Consider the following 26,892-nt stretch of genomic DNA (forward strand, 5'->3'; position numbering starts at 1 on the left):
CGAAAAATTAAGTTTCTCCAATCTTCCCAAAACTCTGGATTCTGATAGAGGGCCATGAGACTTAGACCTGAGTGCAAAAATGGAGGCTCTAGCCCCTTCCAGAGCTGAGATATCGAAATTCAAAAATTCGGCCCGAAAAAAAAAAACGACAGTGGTACCCCTTACGTTTTTTTTTTTGGGCGAAAAATTAAGTTTCTCCAATCTTCCCAAAACTCTGGATTCTGATAGAGGGCCATGAGACTTAGACCTGAGTGCAAAAATGGAGGCTCTAGCCCCTTCCAGAGCTGAGATATCGAAACTCAAAAATTCGGCCCGAAAAAAAAACGACAGTGGTACCCCTTACGTTTTGTTTTTTTGGGGCGAAAAATGAAGTTTCTCCAATCTTCCCAAAACTCTGGATTCTGATAGAGGGCCATGAGACTTAGACCTGAGTGCAAAAATGGAGGCTCTAGCCCCTTCCAGAGCTGAGATATCGAAACTCAAAAATTCGGCCCGAAAAAAAAAACGACAGTGGTACCCCTTACGTTTTTTTTTTGGGGCGAAAAATTAAGTTTCTCCAATCTTCCCAAAACTCTGGATTCTGATAGAGGGCCATGAGACTTAGACCTGAGTGCAAAAATGGAGGCTCTAGCCCCTTCCAGAGCTGAGATATCGAAACTCAAAAATTCGGCCCGAAAAAAAAACGACAGTGGTACCCCTTACGTATTTTTTTTTGGGGCGAAAAATTAAGTTTCTCCAATCTTCCCAAAACTCTGGATTCTGATAGAGGGCCATGAGACTTAGACCTGAGTGCAAAAATGGAGGCTCTAGCCCCTTCCAGAGCTGAGATATCGAAACTCAAAAATTCGGCCCGAAAAAAAAACGACAGTGGTACCCCTTAGGTTTTTTTTTTTTGGGCGAAAAATTGAGTTTCTCCAATCTTCCCAAAACTCTGGCTTCTGATAGAGGGCCATGAGACTTAGACCTGAGTGCAAAAATGGAGGCTCTAGCCCCTTCCAGAGCTGAGATATCGAAACTCAAAAATTCGGCCCGAAAAAAAAAACGACAGTGGTACCCCTTACGGTTTTTTTTTTTTGGAGCGAAAAATTAAGTTTCTCCAATCTTCCCAAAACTCTGGATTCTGATAGAGGGCCATGAGACTTAGACCTGAGTGCAAAAATGGAGGCTCTAGCCCCTTCCAGAGCTGAGATATCGAAACTCAAAAATTCGGCCCGAAAAAAAAACGACAGTGGTACCTCTTACGTTTTTTTTTGGGGGGGGCGAAAAATTAAGTTTCTCCAATCTTCCCAAAAAACTCTGGATTCTGATAGAGGGCCATGAGACTTAGACCTGAGTGCAAAAATGGAGGCTCTAGCCCCTTCCAGAGCTGAGATATCGAAACTCAAAAATTCGGCCCGAAAAAAAAACGACAGTGGTACCCCTTACGTTTTTTTTGGGGGGGGGGCGAAAAATTAAGTTTCTCCAATCTTCCCAAAACTCTGGATTCTAATAGAGGGCCATGAGACTTAGACCTGAGTGCAAAAATGGAGGCTCTAGCCCCTTCCAGAGCTGAGATATCGAAACTCAAAAATTCGGCCCGAAAAAAAAACAACAGTGGTACCCCTTACGTTTTTTTTTTGCAGCGAAAAATTAAGTTTCTCCAATCTTCCCAAAACTCTGGATTCTGATAGAGGGCCATGAGACGTAGACCTGAGTGCAAAAATGGAGGCTCTAGCCCCTTTCAGAGCTGAGATATCGAAACTCAAAAATTCGGCCAGAAAAAAAAAACCACAGTGGTACCCCTTAGGTTTTTTTTTTTGGGCGAAAAATTAAGTTTCTCCAATCTTCCCAAAACTCTGGATTCTGATAGAGGGCCATGAGACTTAGACCTGAGTGCAAAAATGGAGGCTCTAGCCCCTTCCAGAGCTGAGATATCGAAACTCAAAAATTCGGCCCGAAAAAAAAAACGACAGTGGTACCCCTTACGTTTTTTTTTGGGGGGCGAAAAATTAAGTTTCTCCAATCTTCCCAAAACTCTGGATTCTGATAGAGGGCCATGAGACTTAGACCTGAGTGCAAAAATGGAGGCTCTAGCCCCTTCCAGAGCTGAGATATCGAAACACAAAAATTCTGCCCGAAAAAAAAACGACAGTGGTACCCCTTACGTTTTTTTTTTTGGGCGAAAAATTAAGTTTCTCCAATCTTCCCAAAACTCTGGATTCTGATAGAGGGCCATGAGACTTAGACCTGAGTGCAAAAATGGAGGCTCTAGCCCCTTCCAGAGCTGAGATATCGAAACTCAAAAATTCGGCCCGAAAAAAAAAACGACAGTGGTACCCCTTAAGTTTTTTTTTGGGGCGAAAAATTAAGTTTCTCCAATCTTCCTAAAACTCTGGATTCTGATAGAGGGCCATGAGACTTAGACCTGAGTGCAAAAATGGAGGCTCTAGCCCCTTCCAGAGCTGAGATATCGAAACTCAAAAATTCGGCCCGAAAAAAAAAACGACAGTGGTACCCCTTACGTTTTTTTTTTGGGGGGCGAAAAATTAAGTTTCTCCAATCTTCCCAAAACTCTGGATTCTGATAGAGGGCCATGAGACTTAGACCTGAGTGCAAAAATGGAGGCTCTAGCCCCTTCCAGAGCTGAGATATCGAAACTCAAAAATTCGGCCCGAAAAAAAAAAACGACAGTGGTACCCCTTACGTTTTTTTTTTTTTGGGGCGAAAAATTAAGTTTCTCCAATCTTCCCAAAACTCTGGATTCTGATAGAGGGCCATGAGACTTAGACCTGAGTGCAAAAATGGAGGCTCTAGCCCCTTCCAGAGCTGAGATATCGAAACTCAAAAATTCGGCCCGAAAAAAAAAAACGACAGTGGTACCCCTTACGTTTTTTTTTTTTTGGGGCGAAAAATTAAGTTTCTCCAATCTTCCCAAAACTCTGGATTCTGATAGAGGGCCATGAGACTTAGACCTGAGTGCAAAAATGGAGGCTCTAGCCCCTTCCAGAGCTGAGATATCGAAACTCAAAAATTCGGCCCGAAAAAAAAAAACGACAGTGGTACCCCTTACGTTTTTTTTTTTTGGGGCGAAAAATTAAGTTTCTCCAATCTTCCCAAAACTCTGGATTCTGATAGAGGGCCATGAGACTTAGACCTGAGTGCAAAAATGGAGGCTCTAGCCCCTTCCAGAGCTGAGATATCGAAACTCAAAAATTCGGCCCGAAAAAAAAAACGACAGTGGTACCCCTTACGTTTTTTTTTTGGGGCGAAAAATTAAGTTTCTCCAATCTTCCCAAAACTCTGGATTCTGATAGAGGGCCATGAGACTTAGACCTGAGTGCAAAAATGGAGGCTCTAGCCCCTTCCAGAGCTGAGATATCGAAACTCAAAAATTCGGCCCGAAAAAAACAACAACAGTGGTACCCCTTAGGTTTTTTTTTTGGGGGCGAAAAATTGAGTTTCTCCAATCTTCCCAAAACTCTGGATTCTGATAGAGGGCCATGAGACTTAGACCTGTGTGCAAAAATGGAGGCTCTAGCCCCTTCCAGAGCTGAGATATCGAAACTCAAAAATTCGGCCCGAAAAAAAAAAACGACAGTGGTACCCCTTACGTTTTTTTTGGGGGGGGCGAAAAATTAAGTTTCTCCAATCTTCCCAAAACTCTGGATTCTGATAGAGGGTCATGGGACTTAGACCTGAGTGCAAAAATGGAGGCTCTAGCCCCTTCCAGAGCTGAGATATCGAAACTCAAAAATTCGGCCCGAAAAAAAACCGACAGTGGTACCCCTTACGTTTTTTTTTTGGGGCGAAAAATTAAGTTTCTCCAATCTTCCCAAAACTCTGGATTCTGACAGAGGGCCATGAGACTTAGACCTGAGTGCAAAAATGGAGGCTCTAGCCCCTTCCAGAGCTGAGATATCGAAACTCAAAAATTCGGCCCGAAAAAAAAACGACAGTGGTACCCCTTACGTTTTTTTTTTTGGGGCGAAAAATTAAGTTTCTCCAATCTTCCCAAAACTCTGGATTCTGATAGAGGGCCATGAGACTTAGACCTGAGTGCAAAAATGGAGGCTCTAGCCCCTTCCAGAGCTGAGATATCGAAACTCAAAAATTCGGCCCGAAAAAAAAACGACAGTGGTACCCCTTACGTTTTTTTTTGGGGCGAAAAATTAAGTATCTCCAATCTTCCCAAAACTCTGGATTCTGATAGAGGGCCATGAGACTTAGACCTGAGTGCAAAAATGGAGGCTCTAGCCCCTTCCAGAGCTGAGATATCGAAACTCAAAAATTCGGCCCGAAAAAAAAAAACGACAGTGGTACCCCTTACGTTTTTTTTTTTTTGGGGCGAAAAATTAAGTTTCTCCAATCTTCCCAAAACTCTGGATTCTGATAGAGGGCCATGAGACTTAGACCTGAGTGCAAAAATGGAGGCTCTAGCCCCTTCCAGAGCTGAGATATCGAAACTCAAAAATTCGGCCCGAAAAAAAAACGACAGTGGTACCCCTTACGTTTTTTTTTTTGGGGCGAAAAATTAAGTTTCTCCAATCTTCCCAAAACTCTGGATTCTGATAGAGGGTCATGAGACTTAGACCTGAGTGCAAAAATGGAGGCTCTAGCCCCTTCCAGAGCTGAGATATCGAAACTCAAAAATTCGGCCCGAAAAAAAAAACGACAGTGGTACCCCTTACGTTTTTTTTTTGGGGCGAAAAATTAAGTTTCTCCAATCTTCCCAAAACTCTGGATTCTGATAGAGGGCCATGAGACTTAGACCTGAGTGCAAAAATGGAGGCTCTAGCCCCTTCCAGAGCTGAGATATCGAAACTCAAAAATTCGGCCCGAAAAAAAAACGACAGTGGTACCCCTTACGTTTTTTTTTTTGGGGCGAAAAATGAAGTTTCTCCAATCTTCCCAAAACTCTGGATTCTGATAGAGGGCCATGAGACTTAGACCTGAGTGCAAAAATGGAGGCTCTAGCCCCTTCCAGAGCTGAGATATCGAAACTCAAAAATTCGGCCCGAAAAAAAAAACGACAGTGGTACCCCTTACGTTTTTTTTGGGGGGGCGAAAAATTAAGTTTCTCCAATCTTCCCAAAACTCTGGATTCTGATAGAGGGTCATGCGACTTAGACCTGAGTGCAAAAATTGAGGCTCTAGCCCCTTCTAGAGCTGAGATATCGAAACTCAAAAATTCGGCCCGAAAAAAAAAACGACAGTGGTACCCCTTACGTTTTTTTTTTTGGGCGAAAAATTAAGTTTCTCCAATCTTCCCAAAACTCTGGATTCTGATAGAGGGCAATGAGACTTAGACCTGAGTGCAAAAATGGAGGCTCTAGCCCCTTCCAGAGCTGAGATATCGAAACTCAAAAATTCGGCCCGAAAAAAAAAAAACGACAGTGGTACCCCTTACGTTTTTTTTTTTTTGGGGCGAAAAATTAAGTTTCTCCAATCTTCCCAAAACTCTGGATTCTGATAGAGGGTCATGAGACTTAGACCTGAGTGCAAAAATGGAGGCTCTAGCCCCTTCCAGAGCTGAGATATCGAAACTCAAAAATTCGGCCCGAAAAAAAAAACGACAGTGGTACCCCTTACGTTTTTTTTTTGGGGCGAAAAATTAAGTTTCTCCAATCTTCCCAAAACTCTGGATTCTGATAGAGGGCCATGAGACTTAGACCTGAGTGCAAAAATGGAGGCTCTAGCCCCTTCCAGAGCTGAGATATCGAAACTCAAAAATTCGGCCCGAAAAAAAAACGACAGTGGTACCCCTTACGTTTTTTTTTTTTGGGGCGAAAAATGAAGTTTCTCCAATCTTCCCAAAACTCTGGATTCTGATAGAGGGCCATGAGACTTAGACCTGAGTGCAAAAATGGAGGCTCTAGCCCCTTCCAGAGCTGAGATATCGAAACTCAAAAATTCGGCCCGAAAAAAAAAACGACAGTGGTACCCCTTACGTTTTTTTTGGGGGGGCGAAAAATTAAGTTTCTCCAATCTTCCCAAAACTCTGGATTCTGATAGAGGGTCATGAGACTTAGACCTGAGTGCAAAAATTGAGGCTCTAGCCCCTTCTAGAGCTGAGATATCGAAACTCAAAAATTCGGCCCGAAAAAAAAAACGACAGTGGTACCCCTTACGTTTTTTTTTTTGGGCGAAAAATTAAGTTTCTCCAATCTTCCTAAAACTCTGGATTCTGATAGAGGGCAATGAGACTTAGACCTGAGTGCAAAAATGGAGGCTCTAGCCCCTTCCAGAGCTGAGATATCGAAACTCAAAAATTCGGCCCGAAAAAAAAAACGACAGTGGTACCCCTTACGTTTTTTTTTTTGGGCGAAAAATTAAGTTTCTCCAATCTTCCCAAAACTCTGGATTCTGATAGAGGGCCATGAGACTTAGACCTGAGTGCAAAAATGGAGGCTCTAGCCCCTTCCAGAGCTGAGATATCGAAACTCAAAAATTCGGCCCGAAAAAAAAAAACGACAGTGGTACCCCTTACGTTTTTTTTGGGGGGGCGAAAAATTAAGTTTCTCCAATCTTCCCAAAACTCTGGATTCTGATAGAGGGTCATGAGACTTAGACCTGAGTGCAAAAATTGAGGCTCTAGCCCCTTCCAGAGCTGAGATATCGAAACTCAAAAATTCGGCCCGAAAAAAAAAACGACAGTGGTACCCCTTACGTTTTTTTTTTGGGGCAAAAAAATTAAGTTCCTCCAATCTTCCCAAAACTCTGGATTCTGATAGAGGGCCATGAGACTTAGACCTGAGTGCAAAAATGGAGGCTCTAGCCCCTTCCAGAGCTGAGATATCGAAACTCAAAAATTCGGCCCGAAAAAAAAACCGACAGTGGTACCCCTTACGTTTTTTTTTTGGGGCGAAAAATTAAGTTTCTCCAATCTTCCCAAAACTCTGGATTCTGACAGAGGGCCATGAGACTTAGACCTGAGTGCAAAAATGGAGGCTCTAGCCCCTTCCAGAGCTGAGATATCGAAACTCAAAAATTCGGCCCGAAAAAAAAAACGACAGTGGTACCCCTTACGTTTTTTTTTGGGGCGAAAAATTAAGTTTCTCCAATCTTCCCAAAACTCTGGATTCTGATAGAGGGCCATGAGACTTAGACCTGAGTGCAAAAATGGAGGCTCTAGCCCCTTCCAGAGCTGAGATAGCGAAACTCAAAAATTCGGCCCGAAAAAAAAAAACGACAGTGGTACCCCTTACGTTTTTTTTTTTTTGGGGCGAAAAATTAAGTTTCTCCAATCTTCCCAAAACTCTGGATTCTGATAGAGGGCCATGAGACTTAGACCTGAGTGCAAAAATGGAGGCTCTAGCCCCTTCCAGAGCTGAGATATCGAAACTCAAAAATTCGGCCCGAAAAAAAAAACGACAGTGGTACCCCTTACGTTTTTTTTGGGGGGGCGAAAAATTAAGTTTCTCCAATCTTCCCAAAACTCTGGATTCTGATAGAGGGCCATGAGACTTAGACCTGAGTGCAAAAATGGAGGCTCTAGCCCCTTCCAGAGCTGAGATATCGAAATTCAAAAATTCGGCCCGAAAAAAAAAAACGACAGTGGTACCCCTTACGTTTTTTTTTTTGGGCGAAAAATTAAGTTTCTCCAATCTTCCCAAAACTCTGGATTCTGATAGAGGGCCATGAGACTTAGACCTGAGTGCAAAAATGGAGGCTCTAGCCCCTTCCAGAGCTGAGATATCGAAACTCAAAAATTCGGCCCGAAAAAAAAACGACAGTGGTACCCCTTACGTTTTGTTTTTTTGGGGCGAAAAATGAAGTTTCTCCAATCTTCCCAAAACTCTGGATTCTGATAGAGGGCCATGAGACTTAGACCTGAGTGCAAAAATGGAGGCTCTAGCCCCTTCCAGAGCTGAGATATCGAAACTCAAAAATTCGGCCCGAAAAAAAAAACGACAGTGGTACCCCTTACGTTTTTTTTTTGGGGCGAAAAATTAAGTTTCTCCAATCTTCCCAAAACTCTGGATTCTGATAGAGGGCCATGAGACTTAGACCTGAGTGCAAAAATGGAGGCTCTAGCCCCTTCCAGAGCTGAGATATCGAAACTCAAAAATTCGGCCCGAAAAAAAAACGACAGTGGTACCCCTTACGTATTTTTTTTTGGGGCGAAAAATTAAGTTTCTCCAATCTTCCCAAAACTCTGGATTCTGATAGAGGGCCATGAGACTTAGACCTGAGTGCAAAAATGGAGGCTCTAGCCCCTTCCAGAGCTGAGATATCGAAACTCAAAAATTCGGCCCGAAAAAAAAACGACAGTGGTACCCCTTAGGTTTTTTTTTTTTGGGCGAAAAATTGAGTTTCTCCAATCTTCCCAAAACTCTGGCTTCTGATAGAGGGCCATGAGACTTAGACCTGAGTGCAAAAATGGAGGCTCTAGCCCCTTCCAGAGCTGAGATATCGAAACTCAAAAATTCGGCCCGAAAAAAAAAACGACAGTGGTACCCCTTACGGTTTTTTTTTTTTGGAGCGAAAAATTAAGTTTCTCCAATCTTCCCAAAACTCTGGATTCTGATAGAGGGCCATGAGACTTAGACCTGAGTGCAAAAATGGAGGCTCTAGCCCCTTCCAGAGCTGAGATATCGAAACTCAAAAATTCGGCCCGAAAAAAAAACGACAGTGGTACCTCTTACGTTTTTTTTTGGGGGGGGCGAAAAATTAAGTTTCTCCAATCTTCCCAAAAAACTCTGGATTCTGATAGAGGGCCATGAGACTTAGACCTGAGTGCAAAAATGGAGGCTCTAGCCCCTTCCAGAGCTGAGATATCAAAACTCAAAAATTCGGCCCAAAAAAAAAAACGACAGTGGTACCCCTTACGTTTTTTTTTTGGGCGAAAAATTAAGTTTCTCCAATCTTCCCAAAACTCTGGATTCTGATAGAGGGCCATGAGACTTAGACCTGAGTGCAAAAATGGAGGCTCTAGCCCCTTCCAGAGCTGAGATATCGAAACTCAAAAATTCGGCCCGAAAAAAAAACGACAGTGGTACCCCTTACGTTTTTTTTGGGGGGGGGGCGAAAAATTAAGTTTCTCCAATCTTCCCAAAACTCTGGATTCTAATAGAGGGCCATGAGACTTAGACCTGAGTGCAAAAATGGAGGCTCTAGCCCCTTCCAGAGCTGAGATATCGAAACTCAAAAATTCGGCCCGAAAAAAAAACAACAGTGGTACCCCTTACGTTTTTTTTTTGCAGCGAAAAATTAAGTTTCTCCAATCTTCCCAAAACTCTGGATTCTGATAGAGGGCCATGAGACGTAGACCTGAGTGCAAAAATGGAGGCTCTAGCCCCTTTCAGAGCTGAGATATCGAAACTCAAAAATTCGGCCAGAAAAAAAAAACCACAGTGGTACCCCTTAGGTTTTTTTTTTTGGGCGAAAAATTAAGTTTCTCCAATCTTCCCAAAACTCTGGATTCTGATAGAGGGCCATGAGACTTAGACCTGAGTGCAAAAATGGAGGCTCTAGCCCCTTCCAGAGCTGAGATATCGAAACTCAAAAATTCGGCCCGAAAAAAAAAACGACAGTGGTACCCCTTACGTTTTTTTTTGGGGGGCGAAAAATTAAGTTTCTCCAATCTTCCCAAAACTCTGGATTCTGATAGAGGGCCATGAGACTTAGACCTGAGTGCAAAAATGGAGGCTCTAGCCCCTTCCAGAGCTGAGATATCGAAACACAAAAATTCTGCCCGAAAAAAAAACGACAGTGGTACCCCTTACGTTTTTTTTTTTGGGCGAAAAATTAAGTTTCTCCAATCTTCCCAAAACTCTGGATTCTGATAGAGGGCCATGAGACTTAGACCTGAGTGCAAAAATGGAGGCTCTAGCCCCTTCCAGAGCTGAGATATCGAAACTCAAAAATTCGGCCCGAAAAAAAAACGACAGTGGTACCCCTTACGTTTTTTTTTTTGGGCGAAAAATTAAGTTTCTCCAATCTTCCCAAAACTCTGGATTCTGATAGAGGGCCATGAGACTTAGACCTGAGTGCAAAAATGGAGGCTCTAGCCCCTTCCAGAGCTGAGATATCGAAACTCAAAAATTCGGCCCGAAAAAAAAACGACAGTGGTACCCCTTACGTTTTTTTGCGGGGGGGGCGAAAAATTAAGTTTCTCCAATCTTCCCAAAACTCTGGATTCTGATAGAGGGCCATGAGACTTAGACCTGAGTGCAAAAATGGAGGCTCTAGCCCCTTCCAGAGCTGAGATATCGAAACTCAAAAATTCGGCCAGAAAAAAAAAAACGACAGTGGTACCCCTTGCGGTTTTTTTTGGGGGGCGAAAAATTAAGTTTCTCCAATCTTCCCAAAACTCTGGATTCTGATAGAGGGCCATGAGACTTAGACCTGAGTGCAAAAATGGAGGCTCTAGCCCCTTCCAGAGCTGAGATATCAAAACTCAAAAATTCGGCCCGAAAAAAAAACGACAGTGGTACCCCTTACGTTTTTTTTTTTTGGGCGAAAAATTAAGTTTCTCCAATCTTCCCAAAACTCTGGATTCTGATAGAGGGCCATGAGACTTAGACCTGAGTGCAAAAATGGAGGCTCTAGCCCCTTCCAGAGCTGAGATATCGAAACTCAAAAATTCGGCCCGAAAAAAAAAACGACAGTGGTACCCCTTACGTTTTTTTTTTTGGGCGAAAAATTAAGTTTCTCCAATCTTCCCAAAACTCTGGATTCTGATAGAGGGCCATGAGACTTAGACCTGAGTGCAAAAATGGAGGCTCTAGCCCCTTCCAGAGCTGAGATATCGAAACTCAAAAATTCGGCCCGAAAAAAAAAACGACAGTGGTACCCCTTACGTTTTTTTTTTTTGGGCGAAAAATTACGTTTCTCCAATCTTCCCAAAACTCTGGATTCTGATAGAGGGCCATGCGACTTAGACCTGAGTGCAAAAATGGAGGCTCTAGCCCCTTCCAGAGCTGAGATATCGAAACTCAAAAATTCGGCCCGAAAAAAAAAACGACAGTGGTACCCCTTACGTTTTTTTTTGGGGGGCGAAAAATTAAGTTTCTCCAATCTTCCCAAAACTCTGGATTCTGATAGAGGGCCATGAGACTTAGACCTGAGTGCAAAAATGGAGGCTCTAGCCCCTTCCAGAGCTGAGATATCGAAACTCAAAAATTCGGCCCGAAAAAAAAACGACAGTGGTACCCCTTACGTTTTTTTTTTTGGGCGAAAAATTAAGTTTCTCCAATCTTCCCAAAACTCTGGATTCTGATAGAGGGCCATGAGACTTAGACCTGAGTGCAAAAATGGAGGCTCTAGCCCCTTCCAGAGCTGAGATATCGAAACTCAAAAATTCGGCCCGAAAAAAAAACGACAGTGGTACCCCTTACGTTTTTTTTTTTGGGCGAAAAATTACGTTTCTCCAATCTTCCCAAAACTCTGGATTCTAATAGAGGGCCATGAGACTTAGACCTGAGTGCAAAAATGGAGGCTCTAGCCCCTTCCAGAGCTGAGATATCAAAACTCAAAAATTCGGCCTGAAAAAAAAAACGACAGTGGTACCCCTTACGTTTTTTTTTTTTGGGCGAAAAATTAAGTTTCTCCAATCTTCCCAAAACTCTGGATTCTGATAGAGGGCCATGAGACTTAGACCTGAGTGCAAAAATGGAGGCTCTAGCCCCTTCCAGAGCTGAGATATCGAAACTCAAAAATTCGGCCCGAAAAAAAAACGACAGTGGTACCCCTTACGTTTTTTTTTTTGGGCGAAAAATTAAGTTTCTCCAATCTTCCCAAAACTCTGGATTCTGATAGAGGGCCATGAGACTTAGACCTGAGTGCAAAAATGGAGGCTCTAGCCCCTTCCAGAGCTGAGATATCGAAACTCAAAAATTCGGCCCGAAAAAAAAAAACGACAGTGGTACCCCTTACGGTTTTTTTTGGGGGGCGAAAAATTAAGTTTCTCCAATCTTCCCAAAACTCTGGATTCTGATAGAGGGCCATGAGACTTAGACCTGAGTGCAAAAATGGAGGCTCTAGCCCCTTCCAGAGCTGAGATATCAAAACTCAAAAATTCGGCCCGAAAAAAAAACGACAGTGGTACCCCTTACGTTTTTTTTTTTGGGCGAAAAATTAAGTTTCTCCAATCTTCCCAAAACTCTGGATTCTGATAGAGGGCCATGAGACTTAGACCTGAGTGCAAAAATGGAGGCTCTAGCCCCTTCCAGAGCTGAGATATCGAAACTCAAAAATTCGGCCCGAAAAAAAAAACGACAGTGGTACCCCTTACGTTTTTTTTTTTGGGCGAAAAATTAAGTTTCTCCAATCTTCCCAAAACTCTGGATTCTGATAGAGGGCCATGAGACTTAGACCTGAGTGCAAAAATGGAGGCTCTAGCCCCTTCCAGAGCTGAGATATCGAAACTCAAAAATTCGGCCCGAAAAAAAAAACGACAGTGGTACCCCTTACGTTTTTTTTTTGGGCGAAAAATTACGTTTCTCCAATCTTCCCAAAACTCTGGATTCTGATAGAGGGCCATGCGACATAGACCTGAGTGCAAAAATGGAGGCTCTAGCCCCTTCCAGAGCTGAGATATCGAAACTCAAAAATTCGGCCCGAAAAAAAAAACGACAGTGGTACCCCTTACGTTTTTTTTTTTGGGCGAAAAATTAAGTTTCTCCAATCTTCCCAAAACTCTGGATTCTGATAGAGGGCCATGAGACTTAGACCTGAGTGCAAAAATGGAGGCTCTAGCCCCTTCCAGAGCTGAGATATCGAAACTCAAAAATTCGGCCCGAAAAAAAAAACGACAGTGGTACCCCTTACGTTTTTTTTTGGGGGGGGGGGGGCGAAAAATTAAGTTTCTCCAATCTTCCCAAAACTCTGGATTCTGATAGAGGGCCATGAGACTTAGACCTGAGTGCAAAAATGGAGGCTCTAGCCCCTTCCAGAGCTGAGATATCGAAACTCAAAAATTCGCCCCGAAAAAAAAAAACGACAGTGGTACCCCTTACGTTTTTTTTGGGGGGGCGAAAAATTAAGTTTCTCCAATCTTCCCAAAACTCTGGATTCTGATAGAGGGCCATGAGACTTAGACCTGAGTGCAAAAATGGAGGCTCTAGCCCCTTCCAGAGCTGAGAAATCGAAACTCAAAAATTCGGCCTGAAAAAAAAAACGACAGTGGTACCCCTTACGTTTTTTTTGGGGGGCGAAAAATTAAGTTTCTCCAATCTTCCCAAAACTCTGGATTCTGATAGAGGGCCATGATACTTAGACCTGAGTGCAAAAATGGAGGCTCTAGCCCCTTCCAGAGCTGAGATATCGAAACTCAAAAATTCGGCCCGAAAAAAAAAACGACAGTGGTACCCCTTACGTTTTTTTTTTTTGGGCGAAAAATTAAGTTTCTCCAATCTTCCCAAAACTCTGGATTCTGATAGAGGGCCATGAGACTTAGACCTGAGTGCAAAAATGGAGGCTCTAGCCCCTTCCAGAGCTGAGATATCGAAACTCAAAAATTCGGCCTGAAAAAAAAACCACAGTGGTACCCCTTACGGGTTTTTTTTGGGGCGAAAAATTAAGTTTCTCCAATCTTCCCAAAACTCTGGATTCTGATAGAGGGCCATGAGACTTAGACCTGAGTGCAAAAATGGAGGCTCTAGCCCCTTCCAGAGCTGAGCTATCGAAACTCAAAAATTCGGCCCGAAAAAAAAAACGACAGTGGTACCCCTTACGTTTTTTTTTTTGGGCGAAAAATTGAGTTTCTCCAATCTTCCCAAAACTCTGGATTCTGATAGAGGGCAATGAGACTTAGACCTGAGTGCAAAAATGGAGGCTCTAGCCCCTTCCAGAGCTGAGATATCGAAACTTAAAAATTCAGCCCGAAAAAAAAAACGACAGTGGTACGTACCCCTTACGTTTTTTTTGGGGGGGCGAAAAATTAAGTTTCTCCAATCTTCCCACAACTCTGGATTCTGATAGAGGGCCATGAGACTTAGACTTGAGTGCAAAAATGGAGGCTCTTGCCCCTTCCAGAGCTGAGATATCGAAACTCAAAAATTCGGCCCGAAAAAAAAAACGACAGTGGTACCCCTTATGTTTTTGTTTTTTTTGGGGCGAAAAATTAAGTTTCTCCAATCTTCCCAAAACTCTGGATTCTGATAGAGGGCCATGAGACTTAGACCTGAGTGCAAAAATGGAGGCTCTAGCCCCTTCCAGAGCTGAGATATCGAAACTCAAAAATTCGGCCCGAAAAAAAAACGATGATTTTTTTTTTGGGGGCGAAAAATTAAGTTTCTCCAATCTCCCCAAAACTCTGGATTCTGATAGAGGGCCATGAGACTTAGACCTGAGTGCAAAAATGGAGTTTCTAGCCCCTTCCAGAGCTGAGATATCGAAACTCAAAAATTCGGCCCGAAAAAAAAAAACGACAGTGGTACCCCTTACGTTTTTTTGGGGGGCGAAAAATTAAGTTTCTCCAATCTTCTCAAAACTCTGGATTCTGATAGAGGGCCATGAGACTTAGACCTGAGTGCAAAAATGGAGGCTCTAGCCCCTTCCAGAGCTGAGATATCAAAACTCAAAAATTCAGCCTGAAAAAAAAAAAAACGACAGTGGTACCCCTTACGTTTTTTTTTTGGGGGGCGAAAAATTAAGTTTCTCCAATCTTCCCAAAACTCTGGATTCTGATAGAGGGCCATGAGCAGAGCCGGCTGCAGAAACAAACCAATGGACGGGCATTTAATATTGCAGGGGGGGCCTAATTATGACATCCAATACATTTTTCTATAGGACAAAAACCAACTATTACGCCGATTTCAAGTACCAGGCGTAATTTGCGGGTGGGATATGTCCCCACCGTCGATATTGTAACCACCACTTTTGAAACATTCCGGCACGAATGTACCAATACAAATAAACAAAACATCTTCAGTTAACTAGCAGAGCATTCGTTTCGTTCGTTTTTTAAATAAGAGACGATCTAGCGCTGAAATGTGTTTTTAAAATCAACTGTTCAAATTAATGCTCGTTGCCGCTGGCGCGGATAGGCTAATGTGTTTTTTTTTTCTGGCTTGCGCACAGTCTTCACTCGGACACGCAATCCGTTGTGGAGAGACTCTATTCATTACGGTGAAATTAAAACACAAAATGTTCTGAAGATGTTTTGTCTGTGCCTGATATACAACCACTGATAAACATAATCAGTTTTGTTGGAAAAAAAAATGTTATTAGAACGGATTAGAACCCAGAATCTCTGGCACGCTTGGCAAAAGTTCTACCCCTGGATCATTATTTACATTCACGTTTAATATAAACTAAAATATAAACGCGTAATTGAACGACCACATAAACCTAAATCAATAACTATTTAAATCGATTAAAGGATATCGTAATGTTATTGTACATATCTGTTTTATGATTTAGCATTGTGTCAGGGCTGGTGCAACTTAAGAAGAGTAATAAAAATAACTGGCCCACTCATGTTCTTAATACAGCTGAAGTCGACGTTTTTGGGAGTGGAATCTCCGCATGAGTTATTCAATACATTATTTTTATTTTTAAAATAAATTTCTTTTTAAAATGTATTAATTGCAAATTGCATGGAGAGGGGGGCACAGGCGCTCGGTAGGCGGGCCCGGCCCCCTAAGGCCCGCCCATAGCGCCGGGTATGCCCCTTCACATCCTCAGACTAGGATTTATGCATTTTGGTAACACTTTACAATAAGGTTCATTAGTTAACATTAGTAAATGCATTAACGAACATGAACTAACGATGAGCAATACATTAGTTACAGTGTTTATTAATCTTTGTTAATGTTAGTTAATACAAATACAGCTGTTCATTGTGCGTTCATGTTAGTTCACAGTCCATTAACTAATGTTAACTAATACAACCTTTGATTTTAATAACGTATTAGTAAATGTTGGAATTAATATTAACTAAGATTAATAAATGCTGAAGAAGTATTGTTCACATATTGTACATGTTAACTAATGTAGTTAACTAATGTTAACTAATGAACCTTATTGTAAAGTGTTATCTGCATTTCTATCTTAAGTTGTTTACATTCATTGTTATTGTAATGTTATATAATGTAATGTCTTGTGATGCTTTGCAATCTGCGATGTGCTAGTGGCTTTGTAGACGCTCTGAATACTTTCAAAGCTAGCTTGCTATTGCCTACCCTACCTTTAAACCAGTGAGTACTCTCATCGCATCCATGTAGGCTACGATAAAACCTGCATTTGGCTGTTCATGGTTTAAACCAACGCCCATGAGGTCGACCTGCTCCATGCAAAATAAAACAGCTTTTATTAGCTGGGTTGTTAACTCTCACAAATCTGGCGTGACACGCTAGTAATGTCATGCCAAAATCCCTTTTTCTCCCCTCTCAATCTGTTAATTTTCTGTAGATGACTAGACCACAGGGTATTAATGAGTCTAAGACCCACAGCTGTAACATCTGCCTACAGCGTTCTCACGGCAGTATTCTCTGATTGTTGATTCGCTGAAAACGAATTGATTACCTAACGTGACCTCAGTTCTCTCTAGATGAGTATTGCGTATCTTTAGCTTATGCTACTGGAAAAATGTATCTTCTCGAGATATTGAAGCCAAAAATTATCCTTAATTTTGTATCAATTGTCAACGCAGTGCAGCAGCCTACTAGTGAGCCCGACGCCCTCAACGCGTCCTAGCCCACCAGAATGGGTGTGGCTTAGCCTATATAAGCGGAATCTGAATCTCTGGTTTTCATCAACTGAAGCGAAAAAAGTGCTTGTGGCGTGCGCACAGGAGGTTACGCAATACTCGCTCCCTCGTCTAGAGAGATCTGAGGTTACCTTAGGTAACCAATTTATTCTCTTACCAGAGGTTCTCTCTAGATGAGGGAATGAGTATTGCGTAACCTCCTGTGCTCCAGCCCATTCTCACCCCCAAGGCGTCATCTAACTGACGCCTTGGGAAGCATTTGACCATGCTTCAATATCTGATGCTTTAGGTGCCCTTTAGCGTCAGTTAGATGACGCCCTAGGATCGCGTGTACCCTACCCCCACCTCAGACCTAAACCTAACCGCGTCGTCTAAATGACGCTTTCCTTTAGCGTCAGTTAGATGGCGCCGTAGGATCGCGTCATGTAAGTGACGCTAAAGGGCGCCTAAAACACAACGCATTCTCACCCCAAGGCGTCACCTTTGACCCTGCTTCAATATTTGTCGTTTTAGGCGCCCTTTAGCGTCACTTACATGACGCGATCCTACGGCGTCATCTAATTGACGCTAAAGGAAAGCGTCAGTTAGAGGACGCGGTTAGGTTTAGGTGTGGGGTGGGGGTAGGGTACACGCAATCCTAGGGCATCATCTAACTGACGCTAAAGGGCGCCTAAAGCGTCAGATATTGAAGCATGTCCAAATGCTTCCCAAGGCGTCAGTTAAGTGACGCCTTGGGGGTGAGAATGGGCTGTAAAACATCAAATATTGAAGCCTGGTCAAAGGTGACGCCTTGGGGTGAGAATGCGTTGTGTGCTCACGCCACAAGCACTATTTCGCTTCAGTCGATGAAAACCAGAGATTCAGTCGATGAAAATCAGTCGATGAAAACCAGAGAACCGAGGTTACCTTAGGTAACCAATTTATTCTCTTACCAGAGGTTCTCTTATATTGCGTAAGTTTAGCTTATGCTACAGGAACCCTTTGCCAACGCTGTGTGCGCCAACATCCACTTCATGAGTCCCAGAGAAGCCCGGGGATCCCAAATAAGCGTGAATAAGCGGATGTACATAAGCACTCACAGGGAATACAGATTGGCGACACCGGTCAATGTATAAGCATATAGCACATAACCTGATACAGTGTAGCTCAACCAGAAGAGCTAAATCATATGAGTAGTCCGCGCACGATAATACCTGGACAGAACTGAGATCTCACTTAAACTGAGCAGTTTAACATGCAGGGCAGGAACTTCCATGTTATAAAACCTGACAAAGGTGGACGGGGAGGCCAAGACCACCGCCACACATATGTCACGAATAGAAATTCCACTGGACCATGCCCACGAAGAGGTGGAATGAGCCCTGACGCCCAAAGGGCATTGCAAACCTTTTGACGCATAAGCAACTGCAATAGTGTCCACTATCCATCTAGATAGGCTCTGTTTCGAGGCGGCGAGACCTTTGGTGCGCCCTCCGAATGAAACGAAAAGCTGCTTAGAGCACCTGAAAGGGGCAGAGCGCGTAATGTAAACCCTCATCACCCTGACCGGGCAGAGGAGATTAACATCGCTCTCACTATCGGATGTTGGCAGAGCCAATAAGGAAATTGGCTATCAATCACTTTAGGAACATATCCATGTGTAGGTTTGAGGGTGACTTTTGAGTCATTTGGTCCGACCTCAAAACACGCAGTGCTGACAGACAGCAAGTGTATGTCCCCCACACGTTTGACTGATGACAGTGCGATCAGAAAAAAAAAACAGTTTTGAATGATAGGTATTTTATATCTACAGAGTCTAAAGGTTCGAAGGGGTATGCTTTCAGGAACTTGAGAACCAAAGAAAGGTCCCACATAGGAACTGACAGGGGCACAGGGTATTCATCCTCCTTGCTCCTCTAAGGAAGTGGATGACAAGCTCTTTCCTTCCTATTGACTGGCCGTGCGTCAATTCTGAGAAAGCTGCAACGGCTGCTACATAGACTTTAAGCGTGGAAGGGGACCTTCCCTCATCCAGCAGCTCTTGGAGGAAACTAAGCAACCCACACATTCGTGGGTCCAGGTTTTTGTCAGCGCATCATTTGAAGAATTTAGACACGTAGAGCCTTCTAGTAGAAGGAGCTCTAGACTGCATGATTATGTTCATTACTGCAGGGTATTACTGAAATTCATTAAATGAAATTAAGTAAATTCATTACTGCAGTCTGGCAGGGCAACGGGTATCCATCGATCAACCATACATGCAGAGACCAGCGCTCTGGATGGGGATGCCAGATCGAGCCACAAGCCTGAGAGAGGAGATCTGCCCTCATGGGAATTGGCCATGGGGCTGTCTGTGACAGCAGCTCCAGGAACCAAGTCTGGTTCTCTCAAAGCGGAGCTATGAGGAGCACTGAGTGGTGCGTTTCCCTGATTCTCTTGATAACCTGTGGCAACAGAGAGACCAGAGGGAAAGCATATAGTGGGCGGCTGGGCAAGGTTTGGGCCAGCGCGTCCTCGTTCTTTGAACTAGAACTTTGGACAGGGAGCAAAGTGGTCGACTTCAGCTTTGCCAAAAAAGGCGCCATAGCAACTGGACTGTTTGGGGGTGCAAGGACCATTCCCCTGGGGGAACATTGTCCCTGGACAGTTTGTCTGGGCACATGGCACATGCACAGCTTTCAGCAAGCACAGATGGTGCTGAGACCAAATTGCAGAGGTTTCTGGGTCTGACACCGCCCTAATGGTTCACGTAGAACACTACAGACATATTGTCCGAACGGACTAGAACGTGGTGGTCCTGTATGAACGGGAGGAAACGCTTCAGTACGTTCTCAACTGCTATAATTTCCAGACAGTTTATATGGAGGAGTTTCTCCTGGTCTGACCACAGGCCAAAGACCGGTCTGTCCTTGAAGAGAGCGCCCCAACCCGAGTTGGATCCGTTTGTCGAGATGACCTTTTGGTATGAGACAGTTCCCATAATCACTCCCCGCTGGTACCAGTTGGACTGGGCCGTGTCGAACTGAGCCGTGGGTACTTTTTCTGGGCACTTTTTCTACACTTAAAACACCATCGGCATGAGGCGGATAACCAGACATTATGCTCTTTATGAGATTTCTATGGGTCGCGTGAACATGGTGGTTGTGTGCAGGCGAGCGGGTCGTGTTACCGGCTCATTGGCTGCTGAATGAACCACTGCAGTAGGCTGTGTTAGGGGCACTGACAGGGAGAAAAGCTTTGACGGTGGTCCGACGGTGGTTCTTTTCCCTCATGCTTCTGCTAGGAGGGCTTTGCGTGCTCGGGCTTCAATGTGATCTGGTTGGCCGAACGCGATCTGAGGCGGCCATCCCATCGCTGTGAAGGCTGTCTGGGCTGAGCTGTGCACTGTGTAGTGGCTCATGCAGGCGGCTGGTCACGTGGTCGGCAAGGCAGGAACAGGTTCATGGGCTGCGTGGTTTTTTTTTACCTCATCTGATCTTTACAAAGACAGCTAGCTTGCTCTTTTAGATAGAAAAAGGCTTTTTGAAAAAGGATATGTCGCCAGATAGCGTTGCGCGCACGGAAGGCTGAAGGTGGTGAAGACGGTCGGCTTCCTCAGGCCCTGTCCTAAGCAGATAATAAAATGGTGTGCCTTGTCACTAGTGACATAGCCTTGCCTTATCAGTCTGTGTGCTGAGATTAGCCTACAGACTTTAACTATATTTGCAAACGTTTTCTGACACGTGTGTTACGTGGGCTAGCTAATTGCTCAATAAAAATAGGCTCATGGTACAAATTATGTTTTAGCAAATTGAGCAAGTGGCATTTTAAAATTCCCCAAATTATCAAAGGTTGTCCAGATTGAACCTGCCACAATTAAATACCATGCTGAGCGAACCTTTTCAGTTATTGGCCTAAACAAGACTGACATCACAGACTTGATGGCACACTGTGATAGGGAAGTTTGGATAATTTTACTGACTCGCTTTTTCGATCTCTTTTTGCGAGTCATTTCATTAATTTAGGGCTTTAAATACTTATGATTAACAGCCAAATTCCTCAAACACATGCAGCAGTCTTTATCATATTCTGAATTAAGAAATCATTGTAATGCAGTCAAAAATAATTCAAAGGGAACAAAATAATTACTTCCTTAATTTGTCTGTGTACCTTCCAAGTCTTAATCATTTTTTAGTTAATTAGTAAATTGGTCACGTGGCAGACGCAATGAACAGATGCTTGTGGTTTTCTGGGGAGGTGAGTTATTATGTGTTGCTTTTGTTTTGAGATTTCTTATTGTTTAGATGTTGTTGATAAATAAATTTGTGATGGCCAATATTTAAGCCACACAAGTTTTATCTATTCGCATTTCCATTTGATTTATAAATAAAAGGACATTACTGTGGTTTGGTTTAAGATCTTTATTTGTCATTGTACTGAGTCAGTGCACGGGCTTAGTTATTAGACTTAAGATTAAAACATTAAAACCAGCTAAAATTCATATTTGGCTAAAATGTGATCTATAAAAACATAGCTTAAACTGTCCATTTTGTAATTAAAATGACTTCAAATGTTTAGTACCTGTTGTGTTGTGGTGTGGCCCAGCCTGGTGACAAAGAGATTCAAACAGGAAGTTGATCTGTTTTATGGGAATTCTAAAGGAAATGAAACCGTACCAACTCTGATGTATTAGAGGGGACATAGGAAAATGTGATGTTTGTTTAATATGATTCTTTTGCATTAACTATAATTTATCCATTCCATGGCTCTACATTTAGTTAAATGTATTGTTTTTATTTCAGGGTTTGTGTTGTTATTGTTGTGAAATTTTGTATGGTGATGTTTCCCCTTCTTTGTTTTCATGGTGCTGGCCACCTCTTATAAATTCGTAAAATATGAACGAAAATATGTTTTGTCTAGAGAGAGTTGTTACTTAATGTACCCTGGAAAAGGTTGTGTTAAATTTTGTCCTCTGTCAGTTTGAGAGGCTCAAACCCAACTATGTCCTTTTTGAATATTGGACTTTTCCTGTGATGTAATCTGAATGGAATACAATTTTGGATAAATAATAATGCAATTTAATAAAAATAAAATAAATAATGGATTTAATAAAATAATGGATTTAATAAAAATGCCATTTTGATTTGATTTTCCCAAAGTAGCCTACTCTTTACTTTATGAGTAAAAATATTTGTAAGGAGAAAGAAATGATGGCAGAAGGATTGGTAGTACGTAGATTTGTCGTACACTTGCTGCCCCCAAGCGGCGTGCAAGTGAATTGCGCCTCTCTCACATAGATGGACGGGGAGATGAAGTGTGTCCTTTCTCAGGTGTCAGCTCCGTTGTGTAGTAAATAGATCTCTCATACTCACTGCAGCTCAGAGGACACCTCGCTCATGGAGCGGTGACACACTTTCGGTGAGTTCAGTACTACGCTTTCCATTTTCTTAATAGCACAGTCTGCGTTCCACAATGTCAAACCTTGGAAAATATGCCTAGAAAAATGTGTGCATGTATTATGTGTCATTTGTTCAGATGTCACTCTGTAAGTCGAAATTAAAGTGATTATGATTATTTTAATGTATAAATGCAACATTGTTGTGTGTCCACTCCTAGAGATGTTTAGTAATTTAGAATAGCATGTCTTTATGCTCTCTAATATATCTTCTTCCTATCCATCATTTTAGTTGTATGAAAATTTGATGCATGCCCTCCTCTGCCAGCCAGCAATCTGTTCGTGTGATTTTGCTTGAAATGACAAATAAATCATTTTAACAGGGGCAGGCATTTGACCAGCGAGTAAATTATAGATCCCCACTTAGGTGAAACTCAATCTCTCCCCTCTTGTTACTCTCTTTGCTTTCGTTGACGACCCCAACGCACAGTTTCCCAGCATGCAGCAGGAGCTTTGGCTGAGGGCCCTTCTTGATACCTGCGTGTGCAATGAGATCGGCCACTGCGCAAACACTCCCGACAAGACCGTCCGAACAAGAACTCAAAAATGCCTTATCTAACTGCGCCGCAGGACACAACCACAACTCCAGCAGACCAGCACAGTCCAGAGCAAAGACGCCCACAGACACAGTTAATTGTACTTCTTTGCATCATCATGGCCATAATCGAGGTGCGTTACTCTGCTGTTTTTGACAGACAGTGACATGAGAAGTGTGTCTTGTAGAATCTTGCAGAAATAACTTTTGTGTCTGAGAAAATGCAGATAAATGTGATATTGCCGAGGGCCCCTGGAACCTAAACAACCCGGTGAAAGCCTCGAGGAGCCACCAGGAGCTTCACAAAGAGCTGTTACTGGCCCACAAAAAGTAAGATCACAATACAAGCGCTCCAAATCAGACACAGGGATATTTATCTCTGTTCATGGAGATTTTTTTAAGTGGGTTAGTGAAATATTGATGATGCCTCGCTCTCTCTCTCTCTGGTCTTTTGTGTCAGGCAGTCATGTGTGGACGCACAGGCTGCAATCGTACACCTCTGGTATTATCAGCAGCCTGTGCTCAGGACACACTGTGTCAGATACTGTAATGATAGGCCTTCCTATCACTACTGCCAAGTCCTTTAGAGACTACTGAAAAACTCAACTTTAGTCACTTTGGCTGCTACTGCTGAGAAATATGAGCTCACATATTACTTTCAAATCTCATGATGTCAATGGTGATGATGCGCTTTTTTTGAGTTCCTACAAGAAACTTTACATTTGCTTGCTAAACTGGTGATGGGAATAATTATGGGTTGAAAAGTACAACTATATTTCAGTTCTTTTTCAGGCAAACACAAAGCTTGATACATAATTTTTGCCTCCTGTCTCATGTCTTTCTATGTCGTGGTGATGGGGGAAAATTAGATGGGAGAAAAAATTATATTTCAATGGTTTCCCAGAGAAGTTCCCAGAGAAACTTGTCTTTTGCTTGCAAACCTTTGACATTTTCTAATAAAATTTGTGTTTGCACTCAAAACTTTGATATTTTTCTTTTTGTTATGGAAATAATTGGAAATGATAATATGCAAACAAAATAGTTTCTCAGGAATGTCAAAGTTTTGCGAGTTTCTCTGGGAACTCAAAATCTTTGCAAGAGAATTTCAGAAACATTGCAATATTATTTTTTATAATTTATTTTCTAATTTAAAATGATTTGTGGGATGGCCTCCAAATTGTATAATGTTATGATACAAAGAAGAAAGATTTTTTTTTTTCATAATTATTTCCACAGTTGTTCTTTTTTTGTTGTATTTTTATATATGTATATGCTAAATGCATAAATGCAAATATTTCACCTACTTTGTCATATATATGGTGCTTATGGTGCTAATATAGATTATTAAACGCATAACAAATGTATCTTAACTAAAATTAAATGAAAACTGAAAATATAAAAATAAAAGCTTATGCAAAATATTAAAAGTGTTAGTTCACCCAAAAATAAACATTTTGTCATAATTGACTCACCCTCAACTCAAGTTGTACCAAACCTATATGAATTTATTGTTCTGCTGAACACAAAATATAATATTTTGAAGAATCTTTGTAACCGAACAGTTCACCATAACATTACCATAGTATGAAAAAAATAAATGGCTAATGGTTAACTGTTCGGTTACCCACATTCATACAGGTTTAGAACAACTTGAGTCGAGGGTGAGTAAAAGATTATTTTTTATTTATTTTTGGGGTGAACTATCCCTTTAAGGAAAACTGTAATAGTATATACATATTTCTAAAATAACACTGGTAAAATTTTACTTTTATACCTGTTTGTGTTTTGTCTCTTTGGGCGGGACAGAGGGCTGGTGGTGGGCTGTAAGCCGGAGCTTCAGGCGGTTCTGGAGAGGAGGAAGAGAGAGAAGAGCCAGAGGGAGGAGGGAGAGCAGAGCAGGAGTCCTCTAGAGCAGGTGCTTCTCCAGCGCCAGCAGAAACACCAGGAGATGATGGTCAGCAGCCTCCTCCAGTACAAACAAACACACATCACTTTACACACTTATTACTATATAGGTTCGCCTTACAAAACTGACTATGGTAAACCACACTTTACACCAAAATAAAGGCTCTATTTTATTATTTCTACTGTGTACGTCCATATGATGTAATGTTATTTCGTTTACAACAAGTTCATTGTAGTAACACTAACTGTAATTACTGAGTGGGAATTTCATCCGTTTTATTTTGTGTCTGTGTTTTCTGATTCGTTACATCTCAGAAGGAGAAGGAAGACGAGGAGAAGTTACATGAGGAGATTCAGTTGTTGGAGTTTGTGCGAGTGAGACAGAACCTGAAGAGAGTCCACACAGCTCTACAGAAGAACATTCACTCCTGAATCTGACTAAACACATACTTCACTTGGCTTCATTTTGTTGTATCCATTATGATCTTGTTAACCTTTTTTCATACATTTTTAGTCTGATAGTTGACTACATAATTTAATAATGTAAAAAAACAACAACAAAAAAACTAGCCTACCAATGGTACAGTCTTAGTTCCTTCTAAATACCATTATTACTAACTACTAAGGTTATTGATAAGCCCTAGTTCTGTAAAACAAACTATACTTCAAACAGTGATTCACAAACTGTAATATTTTGCTGAGAGTGGTGGGAATTTTTTGGTAGAAACTGTAGTATTCTTACATTCTGCTAAGAACCTATCGTATGCTATGGATATGGTATCCTGTGTTCTTATTGGCCATCTCGCATGTCAGTCATATGATAGCTCTGGAGAGTTCAGTATGCATCCAGCACGACACGAGTGAACACTTTGCCTGTGTGATTTGATTTAATCAATCTTCATAATAAACGAATTCAGCGTGCACCCAGAGCCTCCTTGAGTACTCCTTCATATTACGAACAAAAGCTTTACATGGTGTCAGAGTAAACGGATCGAACAAGGATGGACATCGCTGGAGTTCCAATGCCCACGATGAACTGGGAAGCAACTAACCTGCCTGATGCATGGCGCAAGTTTCAACAGCACGCGGAGCTGATGTTCAGCGGACCACTGAAGGCAAAGGGTGAGAGTGAGAAATGTAGTTACTTTCTCCTGTGGGTCGGTGAAAAGGGCCGTGATATTTTTAATACATGGTCACTGTCTGCAGATGACGCAAAGATTTTAAAGTCATATTACGACCGCTTCGCGGCATACGTCGAGCCCAAATCGAACGTGATATTCGCACGTTATAAATTCCATGAAAAAATGCAAGGAAGCCAAGAGCCATTTGAACAGTTTGTGACAGACCTGCGTTTGCTTGTCAAGGACTGTAATTATGCAAACAGTGATGAAATGATCCGCGATCGCATTGTGTTCGGGATACATTCACCGAAAGTGAGAGAGAAACTTTTGAATGTGGGCTCCGAGTTAACGCTCGAAAAGGCGATTGATGTCGCCAGATCTCATGAAGTGGCGCAGGCACAGTTAAAGACGATTTCAAGCAGCATGAGTGCTTCACGTGAACACGAAGTGCACGCAATCTCCCGCCATACATCAAAAGGCGCAGTTCCAAAGCAGCGTAACGATAAACACACAAAGAAATACAGCGAGAGTTTGCAACCTAGAAATACTACCCCAGTGCACCACAAAAGATGCGGCTACTGTGGAAACAAACCTCACACTGATCGATCTCATTGTCCTGCAAAAGGAAAAGTGTGCAAAATATGTGGTAAATTTAATCACTTCGCAAAAGTCTGTCGTTCCAGCTGTGAGAAAACTGTCCATGCAATAAGCACAGAACACTCAGACGAAGTTGATGAGTATGAAGAGCTGTTTATCGACTCAGTGACACAGGGCAGATCGAGTTCAGAGACAGAGCAAGCTTTTGTGTACTTAAAAATAGGTCCAAGACAACTCGAAGTAAAGTTCAAACTAGACACTGGATCATCTGCCAACGTCATTTCCCTGTACGAATATGACAAGCTCAACACTCAGTGCACTCTGCAGCCGACATCTCGCCCCTTGGTTGGCTATGGTGGTGAACGCCTGGCGGTAAAAGGCAAATGTGAACTGAAATGCAAGCACAAAGACATTGAGATGACAATGACTTTTTATGTAGTCGACACAAACGCACCCCCGGTCATAGGTCTAAAAGGATGCATTGACTTTGGGCTCATTAAATTAGTACTATCTGTTACAGAAGCACAGATGGAAGTGCCAATCTTGAAGGAGTTTGCAGATGTTTTCAAAGGGATTGGACTTTTCCCTGGTGAGTGTACCATACACTTAGATCCGCACGCAACTCCAGTAGTCCACCCACCCAGACGCGTTCCTCTCGCACTACGCAGTCGTCTTAAAGAGGAGCTTG

The 26,892-nt window shown here is 42.4% G+C and overlaps 1 protein-coding gene across 1 annotated transcript; it reads left to right on the forward strand.

Annotated features, from left to right (window-relative positions):
* The first annotated feature begins 22,482 nt into the window (after positions 1 to 22,482).
* On the forward strand, positions 22,483 to 25,208 carry LOC120479906 (actin-associated protein FAM107A). Its single transcript, XM_039672781.2, has 4 exons — positions 22,483 to 22,715; positions 22,809 to 22,911; positions 24,388 to 24,535; positions 24,802 to 25,208. Exons 1-4 carry the CDS (start codon positions 22,535 to 22,537, stop codon positions 24,916 to 24,918), a joined length of 549 nt encoding a protein of 182 aa, XP_039528715.2. The 5' UTR covers positions 22,483 to 22,534; the 3' UTR covers positions 24,919 to 25,208.
* The last annotated feature ends 1,684 nt before the right edge of the window (positions 25,209 to 26,892 follow it).

The sequence above is a fragment of the Pimephales promelas genome, chromosome 14 (genome assembly GCF_988280905.1).
Source record: "Pimephales promelas chromosome 14, fPimPro1.hap1.1, whole genome shotgun sequence".
NCBI classification, from domain to species: domain Eukaryota; kingdom Metazoa; phylum Chordata; class Actinopteri; order Cypriniformes; family Leuciscidae; genus Pimephales; species Pimephales promelas.

Bases quoted from the DNA above. Each gene is read 5' to 3' on its own strand.
- LOC120479906 (XM_039672781.2), top strand. From the start codon at position 22,535: ATGAGATCGGCCACTGCGCAAACACTCCCGACAAGACCGTCCGAACAA. The intron at 22,912-24,387 runs GTAAGATCACAA...TGGGCGGGACAG, and splicing joins CTGTTACTGGCCCACAAAAA to AGGGCTGGTGGTGGGCTGTA. The intron at 24,536-24,801 runs GTCAGCAGCCTC...GTTACATCTCAG, and splicing joins AGAAACACCAGGAGATGATG to AAGGAGAAGGAAGACGAGGA.